We start from the raw sequence: 12,991 nt of genomic DNA on the forward strand, positions 1-12,991 counted from the left end.
CCCCCCAACCACCCCCCCACTTATGGGGCAGCCCCATAGCCGTGGGGCTCAGCTGCTATTGGGGTCCCTATGGCTCAAAGTTGGGGTTCCTACACCCGAAGTTGGGGTTCCATTACCCAAAGTTGGGGTTCCCACTGCCTCAGCTATAGGGCAGCCCCCCAACCACCCCCCCACTTATGGGGCAGCCCCATAGCCGTGGGGCTCAGCTGCTATTGAGGTCCCTACGGCCCAAAGTTGGGGTCCCTATACCCAAAGTTGGGGTTCCTTTGCCCAAAGTTGGGGTCCCCACGGCCTCAGCTATGGGGCAGCCCCCCAACCCCCCCCCCCCACTTATGGGGCAGCCCCATAGCCGTGGGGCTCAGCTGCTATTGAGGTCCCTACGGCTCAAACTTGGGGTCCCTATACCCAAAGTTGGGGTTCCTATACCCAAAGTTGGGGTTCCCCCCCACCCCCCACCCCCCACTTATGGGGCAGCCCCATAGCTGTGGGGCTCAGCTGCTATTGGGGTCCCTATAGCCCAAACTTGGGGTCCCTATAACCAAAGTTGAGGTTCCTTCACCCAAAGTTGGGGTTCCATTCCCCAAAGTTGGGGTTCCCCCCCCCCACCCCCCACTTATGGGGCAGCCCCATAGCCGTGGGGCTCAGGCGCTCTCCTGCGCTCGCCGGTACTCGACGAGGCTCCCGCGTTCCCCCCAGATTTTGGGGGGCTCTTCTTCTTTTTTAGGGTCCCCCCCTCCCCCCTCTTCTTCTTCTCGGGGGGTTCCGAAGCCGCCGCCGCCGGGGGTTTCCATGTGGAAGATATCCTATGGGGCACAGAGATGTGGGGCAGGGGGTTGGGGGGGGGGTGGGGGGTTTTGGGGTGCCCAGAGGGGGGGGTTTTGGGGGGTCGGAGCGCTCACCCCGGGTTCCACTCGCACTGAGGTTTTCCCCCCGAGGTTGAGGATTCGACCGTCGCCGCGAATGAGGAGGTTGAGCCCCGCGGCCCCCGGGCTGCCCCCTAAGTGTGGGGCAGAGGGGGTGAGGGGGGCGACGGGGGGGGGACATGGGGGGAAATGGGGGGGAAATGGGGAGAAATGGGGGAGCACTGAGGGACAATGGGATCTATAGGGGCTATGGGGTGTCTATGGGGGTAATGTGTCCCTATGGGTCTCTATGGGTCCCTATGGGTCCCTATGGGTCAGGACTCACCCCTCAGCCCATAGGGGCGCAGGACCCAATGCTCTATGGGTCTCTATGGGTCTCTATAGCTCTCTATGGGGGGACCCGGGGGGGTCCCTATGGGTCACTCTATGTGTCCCTATGGATTGCTATGGGGTCTCTATGGGCTCTATCGGTCTCTATGGGTCTCTATGGATCCCTATGAGTCGCTATGGGTCCCTATGGGGTCTCTATGGGTCACTCTATGGGTCCATATGTGTCTCTATGGGTCCCTATGTGTCTCTATGGGTTTCTATGGGTCCCTATGGGTCTCTCTGTGGGTCGCTATGGGTCGCTGTGGGTCGGGACTCACCGTTCATGCCGTAGGGGCGCAGGACCCAATGCTCTATGGGTCTCTCTATGGGTCCCTATAGCTCTCTATGGGTCCCTATGGGTCTCTATGTGTCCCTATGGGTCTCTCTATGGGTCGCTATGGGTCGCTGTGGGTCTCTATGGGTCCCTATGGGTCTCTATGGAGTCCCTATGAGTCTCTCTATGGGTCCCTATGGGTCACTATGGGTCTCTCTATGGGTCGCTATGGGTCTCTCTATGGGTCCCTATGAGTCTCTCTATGGATCCCTATGGGTCTCTATGGGTCCCTATGGGTCTCTATAGGTCACTATGAGTCTCTCTATGGGTCCCTATGGGTCTCTATGGGGTCCCTATGGGTCGCTATGGGTCTCTCTATGGGTCCCTATGGGTCTCTATGAGTCTCTCTATGGGTCCCTATGGGTCTCTATGGGTCTCTCTATGGGTCCCTATGAGTCTCTCTATGGGTCCCTATGGGTCTCTATGAGTCTCTCTATGGATCCCTATGGGTCCCTATGGGTCTCTATGGGTCACTATGAGTCTCTCTATGGGTTCCTATGGGTCTCTATAGGGTCCCTATGGGTCGCTGTGGGTCTCTCTATGGGTTGCTATGGGTCTCTATGTGTCCCTATGGGTCCCTATAGCTCTCTATGGGTCCCTATGGATCTCTATGGGTCCCTATGTGTCTCTATGGGTCACTCTATGGGTCTCTATGGGTCCCTATGTGTCTCTATGGGTTCCTATGGGTCCCTATGGGTCTCTCTATGGGTCGCTGTGGGTCGCTGTGGGTCAGGACTCACTGTTCATGCCTTAGGGGCGCAGGACCCAATGCTCTATGGACTCTATGGGTCCCTATGGGTCACTCTATGGGTCGCTATGGGTCTCTCTATGGGTCGCTGTGGGTCCCTATGGGTCCCTATGGGTCCCTATGGGTCGCTGGGGGTCGCTGTGGGTCAGGACTCACCCCTCATCCCATAGGGGCGCAAGACCCAATGCTCTACGAGTCTCTATGGGTCTCTATGGGTCTCTATGAGTCTCTATGGGTCCCTATAGGTCTCTATGGGTCACTCTATGGGATCGCTATGGATCACTATATGGGTCGCTATGGGTCCCTATGGGTCGCTATAGGTCCCTATGGGTCTCTATGGGTCTCTCTATGGGTCCCTATGGGTCGCTATGGGTCCATTTGTGTCTCTATGGGTCTCTATGTGTCCCTATGGGTCGCTATGGGTCACTCTATGGGTCCCTATGGGTCCCTATGGGTCACTCTATGGGTCGCTATGGGTCGCTGTGGGTCGCTGTGGGTCGGGACTCACCGTTCATGCCGTAGGGCCGCAGGACCCAATGCTCTATGGGTCCCTATGGGTCTCTCTATGGGTCACTATGGGTCTCTATGGGTCACTATGGGTCCCTATGGGTCTCTATGGGGTCTCTATGGGTTGCTATGGGTCTCTATGTGTCCCTATGGGTCCCTATAGCTCTCTATGGGTCCCTATGGGTCGCTATGGGTCGCTGTGGGTCTCTCTATGGGTCGCTATGGGTCTCTCTATGGGTCCCTATGGGTCACTATGAGTCTCTCTATGGGTCCCTATGGGTCCCTATGGGTCTCTATGGGTCGCTATGGGTCTCTCTATGGGTCCCTATGGGTCACTATGAGTCTCTCTATGGGTTCCTATGGGTCTCTATGGGGTCCCTATGGGTCGCTGTGGGTCTCTCTATGGGTCTCTATGGGTCTCTATGTGTCCCTATGGGTCCCTATAGCTCTCTATGGGTCCCTATGGGTCTCTCTATGGGTCTCTCTATGGGTCCCTATGGGTCACTATGGGTCGCTGTGGGTCGCTGTGGGTCGCTGTGGGTCGCTATGGGTCGGGACTCACCGTTCATGCCGTAGGGGCGCAGGACCCAATGCTCTATGGGTCTCTCTATGGGTCCCTATAGCTCTCTATGGGTCTCTATGGGTCCCTATGGGTCTCTATGGGTCCCTATGGGTCTCTATAGGTCTCTATGGGTCCCTATGTGTCTCTATGGGTCCCTATGGGTCTCTATGGGTCGCTGTGGGTCGCTGTGGGTCGGGACTCACCGTTCATGCCGTAGGGCCGCAGGACCCAATGCTCTATGGGTCTCTCTATGGGTCCCTATGGGTCTCTATGGGTCTCTGTGGGTCCCTATGGGTCTCTCTATGGGTCTCTATGGGTCTCTCTATGGGTCCCTATGGATCTCTATGGGTCCCTATGTGTCTCTATGGGTCCCTATGGGTCTCTATGTGTCCCTATGGGTCGCTATGGGTCGTGACTCACCGTTAATGCCGTAGGGGCGCAGGACCCAATGCTCTATGGGTCCCTATGGGTCTCTCTATGGGTCTCTATGGGTCTCTATGGGTCCCTATAGGTCTCTATGGGTCTCTATGGGGTCTCTATGGGTCTCTATGGGTCACTCCATGGGTCTCTATGGGTCCCTATGGGTCTCTCTATGGGTCCCTATAGCTCTCTATGGGTCTCTCTATGGGTCCCTATGGGTCCCTATGTGTCTCTATGGGTCCCTATGGGTCCCTATGGGTCTCTATGGGTCTCTCTATGGGTCCCTATGGGTCCCTATGGGTCTCTCTATGGGTCCCTATAGCTCTCTATGGGTCTCTCTATGGGTCCCTATGGGTCCCTATGGGTTCCTATGGGTCCCTATGGGTCTCTATGGGTCTCTCTATGGGTCTCTATGGGTCTCTATGGGTCCCTATGGGTCCCTATGGGTCACTATAGGTCTCTATGGGTCCCTATGGGTCTCTCTATGGGTCGGTATGGGTCCCTATGGGTCTCTGTGGGTCGCTGTGGGTCGCTATGGGTCGCTGTGGGTCGAGACTCACCGTTCATGCCGTAGGGGCGCAGGACCCAATGCTCTATGGGTTTCTCTATGGGTCCCTATAGCTCTCTATGGACTCTATGGGTCTCTATGGGTCCCTATGGGTCCCTATGGGTCCCTATGGGTCTCTCTATGGGTCTCTATGGGTCCCTATGGGTCTCTATGGGTCTCTATGGGTCGCTATGGGTCTCTCTATGGGTTCCTATGTGTCCCTGTGGGTCTCTATGGGTCGCTATGGGTCGCTGTGGGTCGCTGTGGGTCGGGACTCACCGTTCATGCCGTAGGGGCGCAGGACCCAATGCTCTATGGGTCTCTCTATGGGGTCTCTATGGGTCCCTATGGGTCCCTATGAGTCTCTCTATGGGTCTCTATGTGTCCCTATGGGTCTCTATGGGTCCCTATGTGTCTCTATGGGTTCCTATAGGTCTCTATGGGTCTCTCTATGGGTCCCTACGGGTCACTCTATGGGTCTCTATGGGTCCCTATGGGTCTCTCTATGGGTCTCTATGGGTCGCTATGGGTCGCTGTGGGTCGCTGTGGGTCGGCACTCACCGTTCATGCCGTAGGGGCACAGGACCCAATGCTCTATGGGTCTCTCTATGGGTCCCTATGGGTCCCTATGGGTCTCTCTATGGGTCTCTATGGGTCTCTATGGATCCCTATGGGTCTCTCTATGGGTCGCTATGGGTCGGCACTCACCGTTCATGCCGTAGGGCCGCAGGACCCAATGCCCTATGGGTCTCTCTATGGGTCCCTATAGCTCTCTATGGGTCTCTATGGGTCTCTATGGGTCGCTATGGGTCTCTATGGGTCGCTGTGGGTCGCTGTGGGTCCCTATGGGTCGCTATGGGTCTCTATGGGTCCCTATGGGTCTCTATGGGTCGCTGTGGGTCGCTATGGGTCGCTGTGGGTCGCTATGGGTCGGGACTCACCGTTCATGCCGTAGGGCCGCAGGACCCAATGCTCTATGGACTCTATGGGTCCCTATGGGTCCCTATGGGTCTCTCTATGGGTCTCTATGGGTCCCTATGGGTCCCTATGGGTCTCTCTATGGGTCGCTATGGGTCGCTGTGGGTCGCTATGGGTCAGGACTCACCGTTCATGCCGTAGGGCCGCAGGACCCAATGCTCTATGGACTCTATGGGTCCCTATGGGTCTCTATGGGTCTCTATGGGTCTCTATGGGTCCCTATGGGTCCCTATGGGTCTCTCTATGGGTCGCTATGGGTCTCTATGTGTCCCTATGGGTCCCTATAGCTCTCTATGGGTCCCTATGGGTCTCTATGGGTCTCTCTATGGGTCTCTATGGGTCCCTATGGGTCCCTATGGGTCTCTCTATGGGTCGCTATGGGTCTCTATGGGTCGCTGTGGGTCGCTATGGGTCGGCACTCACCGTTCATGCCGTAGGGCCGCAGGACCCAATGCTCTATGGACTCTATGGGTCCCTATGGGTCTCTATGGGTCCCTATGGGTCCCTATGGGTCTCTCTATGGGTCGCTATGGGTCTCTATGGGTCGCTATGGGTCGCTATGGGTCAGGACTCACCGTTCATGCCGTAGGGCCGCAGGACTCTCCTCTCGCTCAGCACCGCGAGGGTCAGCGGCCGTCGGAAGAGGAGGCGCCGCTGCACCCCATCCCCCCCCTTCCACAGACCCCCCCCCCCCCGAACCCTTCCGCAGAGAGAAGCACCCCAAAACCACCGGGTACCTATGGGGGGGGGGCAAAAAGAGAGGAGGGGGTTAAGGGGGACCCCAAAAGTGAACCCCTCCTAAACCCCTAAAAATGACGTCTCCTGACCTGGAAAAGTCACCCTCACAGTACATAGTGACACCCCTGAACCCCCAAAAGTGACCCCCCTGAGCCCCCAAAAGTGAACCCCCTGAACCCCCAAAAGTGACCCCCCCGAACCCCCAAAAGTCATCCCCTCTGAACCCCCAAAAGTGACCCCCTCCAGTCCATAGTGACACCCCTGAACCCCCAAAAGTGACCCCCCTGAGCCCCCAAAAGTGAACCCCCTGAACCCCCAAAAGTGACCCCCCCGAACCCCCAAAAGTCATCCCCTCTGAACCCCCAAAAGTGACCCCCTCCAGTCCATAGTGACCCCCCTGAGCCCCCAAAAGTGACCCCCCCCACTCCACAGTGACTCCCCTGAGCCCCCAAAAGTGACCCCCCGAACCCCCAAAATCACCCCCTCTGAACCCCCAAAAGTGACCCCCCACTCCATAGTGACCCCCCTGAACCCCCAAAAGTGAACCCTCTGAGCCCCCAAAAGTGACCCCCCCTACCCCATAGTGACCCCCCTGAACCCCCGAAAGTGACCCCCCTGAGCCCCCAAAAGTGACCCCCCCCACTCCATAGTAACCCCCAAAAGTGACCACCCGGACCCTTAAAAGTGAACCCCCAAAATTGACCCCCCCACTCCATAGTGACCCCCAAAAGTGACCACCCGGACCCTTAAAAGTGACCCCCCTGAACCCCCAAAAGTGACGCCCCCGGACCCTTAAAAGTGACCTCCCCGAACCCCCAAAAGTGACCCCCCCCACCCCATAGTGACCCCCCTGAACCCCCAAAAGTGACGCCCCCGGACCCTTAAAAGTGACCCCCCCGAACCCCCAATACTGACCCCCCCCAAACCCCCAAAAGTGACCCCCCGACTGCATAGTGACCCCCCCTGAACCCCTAAAAGTGACCCCCCCACCCCATAGTGACCCCCCTGAACCCCCAAAAGTGACCACCCGGACCCTTAAAAGTGACCCCCCCTGAACCCCCAAAAGTGACCCCCCCACTCCATAGTGACCCCCCGGACCCCCAAAAATGAACCCCCCTCCCCCCACATAGACTCCTCCGAACCCCTAAAAGTGACCCCCCCCACTCCATAGTGACCCCCCAACACCACCTGGGGGGGAGGGGCAAAAAGAAGGGGGGGTTAAGGGGGACCCCAAAAGTGAACCCCCGCTGAACCCCTAAAAATGACCCCTCCTGACCTCTAGAAGTCTCCCCCCACCCCATCGTGACCCCCCTGAACCCCCAAAAGTGACCCCCCGGTCCATAGTGAACCCCCGAACCCCCAAAAGTGACTCCCCTGAAACCCCAAAAGTCACCCCCTCTGAACCCCCAAAAGTAACCCCCCCACCCCACAGTGACCCCCCGAACCCCCAAAAGTGACCCCCCGAACCCCCAAAATCACCCCCTCTGAACCCCCAAAATTGACCCCCCCGAACCCCCAAAATCACCCCCTCTGAACCCCCAAAATTGACCCCCCCGAACCCCCAAAATCACCCCCTCTGAACCCCCAAAAGTGACCCCCCCAGTCCATAGTGACCCCCCTGAACCCCCAAAAGTGACCCCCCTGAGCCCCCAAAAGTGACCCCCCCCACTCCATAGTGACCCCCAAAAGTGACCACCCGGACCCTTAAAAGTGACCCCCCTGAACCCCCAAAAGTGACGCCCCCGAAGCCCCAAAAGTGACCCCCCACCCCATAGTGACCCCCCTGAACCCCCAAAAGTGAACCCCCCTGAACCCCCAAAAGTGACCCCCCCACTCCATAGTGACCCCCCTGAACCCCCAAAATTGACCCCCCCACCCCATAGTGACCCCTCTGAACCCCCAAAAGTGACCCCCCTGAGCCCCCAAAAGTGACCGCCCCACTCCATAGTGAACCCCAAAAGTGACCACCCGGACCCTTAAAAGTGACCCCCCCTGAACCCCCAAAAGTGACCCCCCCACTCCATAGTGACCCCCCGGACCCCCAAAAATGAACCCCCCTCCCCCCACATAGACTCCTCCGAACCCCTAAAAGTGACCCCCCCCACTCCATAGTGACCCCCCAACACCACCTGGGGGGGAGGGGCAAAAAGAAGGGGGGGTTAAGGGGGACCCCAAAAGTGAACCCCCGCTGAACCCCTAAAAATGACCCCTCCTGACCTCTAGAAGTCTCCCCCCACCCCATCGTGACCCCCCTGAACCCCCAAAAGTGACCCCCCGGTCCATAGTGAACCCCCGAACCCCCAAAAGTGACTCCCCTGAAACCCCAAAAGTCACCCCCTCTGAACCCCCAAAAGTAACCCCCCCACCCCACAGTGACCCCCCGAACCCCCAAAAGTGACCCTCCGAACCCCCAAAATCACCCCCTCTGAACCCCCAAAATTGACCCCCCCGAACCCCCAAAATCACCCCCTCTGAACCCCCAAAATTGACCCCCCGAACCCCCAAAATCACCCCCTCTGAACCCCCAAAAGTGACCCCCCCAGTCCATAGTGACCCCCCTGAACCCCCAAAAGTGAACCCCCCTGAGCCCCCAAAAGTGACCCCCCCCACTCCATAGTGACCCCCAAAAGTGACCACCCGGACCCTTAAAAGTGACCCCCCTGAACCCCCAAAAGTGACGCCCCCGAAGCCCCAAAAGTGACCCCCCACCCCATAGTGACCCCCCTGAACCCCCAAAAGTGAACCCCCCTGAACCCCCAAAATTGACCCCCCCACCCCATAGTGACCCCTCTGAACCCCCAAAAGTGACCCCCCCACGCCCCCAAAAGTGACCGCCCCACTCCATAGTGAACCCCAAAAGTGACCACCCGGACCCTTAAAAGTGACCCCCCTGAACCCCCAAAAGTGACCCCCCCACTCCATAGTGACTCCTCCGGACCCCCAAAAATGAACCCCCCCCCACATAGACCCCTCTGAACCCCTAAAAGTGACCCCCCCACTCCATAGTGACCCCCCAACACCACCTGGGGGGGAGGGGCAAAAACAAGGGGGGTTAAGGGGGACCCCAAAAGTGAACCCCCACTGAACCCCTAAAAATGACCCCTCCTGACCTCTAGAAGTCTCCCCCCCACCCCATCGTGACCCCCCTGAACCCCTAAAAGTGACCCCCCGGTCCATAGTGAACCCCCGAACCCCTAAAAGTGACCCCCCTGAACCCCCAAAAGTCACCCCCTCTGAACCCCCAAAAGTAACCCCCCCACCCCACAGTGACCCCCCTGAGCCCCCAAAAGTGACCCCCCGAACCCCCAAAAGTGACCCCCCGAACCCCCAAAATCACCCCCTCTGAACCCCCAAAATTGACCCCCCCGAACCCCCAAAATCACCCCCTCTGAACCCCCAAAAGTGACCCCCCCAGTCCATAGTGACCCCCCTGAACCCCCAAAAGTGACCCCCCCTGAGCCCCCAAAAGTGACCCCCCCCACTCCATAGTGACCCCCAAAAGTGACCACCCAGACCCTTAAAAGTGACCCCCCTGAACCCCCAAAAGTGACGCCCCTGAAGCCCCAAAAGTGACCCCCCCACTCCATAGTGACCCCCCTGAACCCCCAAAAGTGAACCCCCCTGAACCCCCAAAAGTGACCCCCCCACCCCATAGTGACCCCCCTGAACCCCCAAAAGTGACCCCCCCACTCCATAGTGACCCCCCTGAACCCCCAAAAGTGACCCCCCCGAACCCCCAAAAGTGATCTCCCCGAGCCCCTAAAAGTGACCCCCCCGAACCCCCAAAAGTGACCCCCCTGAGCCCCCAAAAGTGACCCCCCCGAACCCCCAAAAGTGATCCCCCTGAGCCCCCAAAAGTGACCCCCCCTGAGCCCCCAAAAGTGACCCCCCCCACTCCATAGTGACCCCCAAAAGTGACCACCCGGACCCTTAAAAGTGACCCCCCTGAACCCCCAAAAGTGACGTCCCTGAAGCCCCAAAAGTGACCCCCCCACTCCATAGTGACCCCCCTGAACCCCCAAAAGTGAACCCCCCTGAACCCCCAAAAGTGACCCCCCCCCTTCGTGACCCCCCTGAACCCCCAAAAGTGACCCCCCCGAACCCCCAAAAGTGATCCCCCTGAGCCCCCAAAAGTGACCCCCCCTGAGCCCCCAAAAGTGAACCCCCCACTCCATAGTGACCCCCAAATGTGACTACCCGGACCCTTAAAAGTGACCCCCCTGAACCCCCAAAAATGACCCCCCCCAGACTCAAAGTGACCCCCCTGAACCCCCAAAAATGACCCCCCCAGTCCATAGTGACCCCCCTGAACCCCCAAAAGTGACCCCCCGAACCCCCAAAAATGACCCCCCCAGTCCATAGTGACCCCCGAACCCCCAAAAGTGACCCCCCCGAGCCCCCAAAAGTTACCCCCCCACTCCATAGTGACCCCCAAATGTGACCACCCGGACCCTTAAAAGTGACCCCCCTGAACCCCCAAAAATGACCCCCCCAGACTCAAAGTGACGCCCCTGAACCCCCAAAAGTGACGCCCCCGAACCCCCAAAAGTGACCCCCCCCCCCATAGTGACCCCTCTGAACCCCCAAAAATGACCCGGGGGGGGCAGTGCCCAAGGGGGTGTCAGAGGGTCCCCAAAGGTGGGGGTATCCCCAAAAGTGGGGGTCAGGGGGTCCCCAAAGGTAGGGGTGTCCCCAAGAGGGAGATCAGGAGGTCCCCAAGGGTGGGGGTGTCCCCAAGAGGGGGGGTCAGGGGACCCCCAAAAGTGGGGGTCAGGGGATCACAAAGGGTTGGGGGGATCCCCACAAGTGGGGGTCAGGGGGTCCCCAAGGGTGGGGGTGTCCCCAAAAGTGGGGGTCAGGGGGTCCCCAGGGGTGGGGGTGTCCCCAAGGGGGGGTCAGGGGGTCGCAAAGGGGGGGGGGTGTCCCCACAAGTGGGGGTCAGGGGGTCCCCAAGGTTGGGGGGCCCCCAAGGGGGGGGTCAGGGGGTCCCCCAAGGTTGGGGGGGGGTCCCCAAGGGGGGGGTCAGGGATGCCCAAAAGTGGGGGTCAGGGGGTCCCCAAGGGTGGGGGTGTCCCCAAGGGGGGGTCAAGGGATCCCCAAAAGTGGGGGTCAGGGGGTCCCCGAGGGTGGGGGTGTCCCCAAGGGGGGATCAGAGGGTCCCCAGAAGTGGGGGTCAGTGGGTCCTGAAGGGTTGGGGCGTCCCCAAAAGTGGGGGTCTGGGGGTCCCCAAGGGTGGGGGTGTCCCCAAGGGGGTTCAGGGGGTCCTGAAGGGTTGGGGGGGGGTCCCCAAAAGTGGGGGTCTGGGGGTCCCCAAGGGTGGGGGTGTCCCCAATGTGGGGGGTCAGGGGGTCCCCAAGGGTGGGGGTGTCCCCAAGGGGAGGTCACGGGACCCCCAAAAGTGGGGGTCAGGGGGTCCCAAAGGGTTGGGGAGGTCCCCAAGGGTGGGGGTGTCCCCAAGGGGGGTGTCAGGGGACCCCCAAAAGTGGGGGTCAGGGGGTCCCCAGGGGTTGGGGGGTGTCCCCAAGGGGGGGGTCAGGGGGTCCCCAAAAGTGGGGGTGTCCCCAAGGTGGGGGGTCAGGGGGTCCCCAAAGGGGGTCAGGGGGACCCCAAGGTGGGGGTATCCCCAGAGGGGGGGTCAGGGGGTCATCAGGGGTGGGGGTGTCCCCAAGGAGGGGGTCAGGGGGTCCCCAAGGTTGGGGGGGCCCCCAAGGAGGGGGTCAGGGGGTCCCCAAGGGTGGGGGTGTCCCCAATGTGGGGGGTCAGGGGGTCCCCAAGGGTGGGGGTGTCCCCAAGGGGAGGTCACGGGACCCCCAAAAGTGGGGGTCAGGGGGTCCCAAAGGGTTGGGGGTGTCCCCAAGGTGGGGTGTCAGGGGGTCCCCCAAGGTTGGGGGGGGGTCCCCAAGGGGGGGGTCAGGGATCCCCAAAAGTGGGGGTCAGGGGGTCCCCAAGGGTGGGGGTGTCCCCAAGGAGGGGTCACACGGGGTCCCCAAAAGTGGGGGTCAGGGGGTCCCCAAGGTTGGGGGTGTCCCCAAGGGTGGGGGTCAGGGGGTCCCCCAAGGGTGGGGGTGTCCCCAATGTGGGGGGTCCCCAAGCATGGGGGTTTCCCTAAGGGGGGGTCGGGGGTCCCCAAGGATGGGGGTCCCCCCAAGGTGGGGTGTCAGGGGGTCCCCAAGGGGGTGGGTGTCCCCCCAAGGTGGGGGGGGTGTCAGGGGGGTCCCCCCGAGGCCCTCACCGCAGCTCGAGCGTTTCGGGGTCGGTGATGCGGGTGTTGGTCATGTGACTGTGCACTCCGCTCCGGCCGTGCCAGCGAGGCCCCGCCCCCGCCCCGCCCCCCACCGTCTCGTAGTAACTGAGGGAGCCGTCGCCGAAGGTCACGTTGTTCATACAGCCCTGAAAGAGGGGGAGAACGGCGCTGAGGGACCCCCAAAACAACGGGGGGGAACCCCCAAAAAACCGCGAACATCCGGGAACTCCGCCACATCCGGGCACCCAAACATCCGGGAACTCCACAACATCCGGGAACCTCCCCCCCCCCACATCCGGGAACTTCAAGACTGGGGAACTCCACCACATCCGGGGACTCTCAATAGTGGGAACTCCACCACATCCGGGAACTCTCAATAGTGGGAACTCCACCACATCCGGGGATTCTCAATAGTGGGAACTCCACCACATCCGGGGACTCTCAATAGTGGGAACTCCACCACATCCGGGGACTCTCAATAGTGGGAACTCCACCACATCCGGGGACTCTCAATAGTGGGAACTCCACCACATCCGGGGACTCTCAATAGCGGGAACTCCACCACATCCGGGAACTCTCAATAGTGGGAACTCCACCACATCCGGGAACTCTCAATAGTGGGAACTCCACCACATCCGGGGACTCTCAATAGTGGGAACTCCACCACATCCGGGGACTCTC

The 12,991-nt window shown here is 60.3% G+C and overlaps 1 protein-coding gene across 2 annotated transcripts in view; it reads right to left on the bottom strand.

Moving 5' to 3' along the window:
* Nucleotides 1-608: 608 nt before the first annotated feature.
* The window catches only part of OPLAH (5-oxoprolinase, ATP-hydrolysing), a 63,955-nt gene continuing 51,572 nt past the window's right edge, over nucleotides 609-12,991 (bottom strand). For both annotated transcript variants that reach the window (XM_054057732.1, XM_054057731.1), the window contains 4 exons: nucleotides 12,299-12,456; nucleotides 5,904-6,065; nucleotides 900-997; nucleotides 609-803 (listed from right to left, as the gene is read on the bottom strand). In XM_054057732.1, coding sequence (XP_053913707.1) covers nucleotides 721-803; nucleotides 900-997; nucleotides 5,904-6,065; nucleotides 12,299-12,456 — 501 coding nt within the window. In that variant the 3' untranslated portion in view covers nucleotides 609-720. The remainder of the gene's footprint in view (nucleotides 804-899; nucleotides 998-5,903; nucleotides 6,066-12,298; nucleotides 12,457-12,991) is intronic.

Source organism: Cuculus canorus, chromosome 2, assembly GCF_017976375.1.
Source record: "Cuculus canorus isolate bCucCan1 chromosome 2, bCucCan1.pri, whole genome shotgun sequence".
NCBI classification, from domain to species: domain Eukaryota; kingdom Metazoa; phylum Chordata; class Aves; order Cuculiformes; family Cuculidae; genus Cuculus; species Cuculus canorus.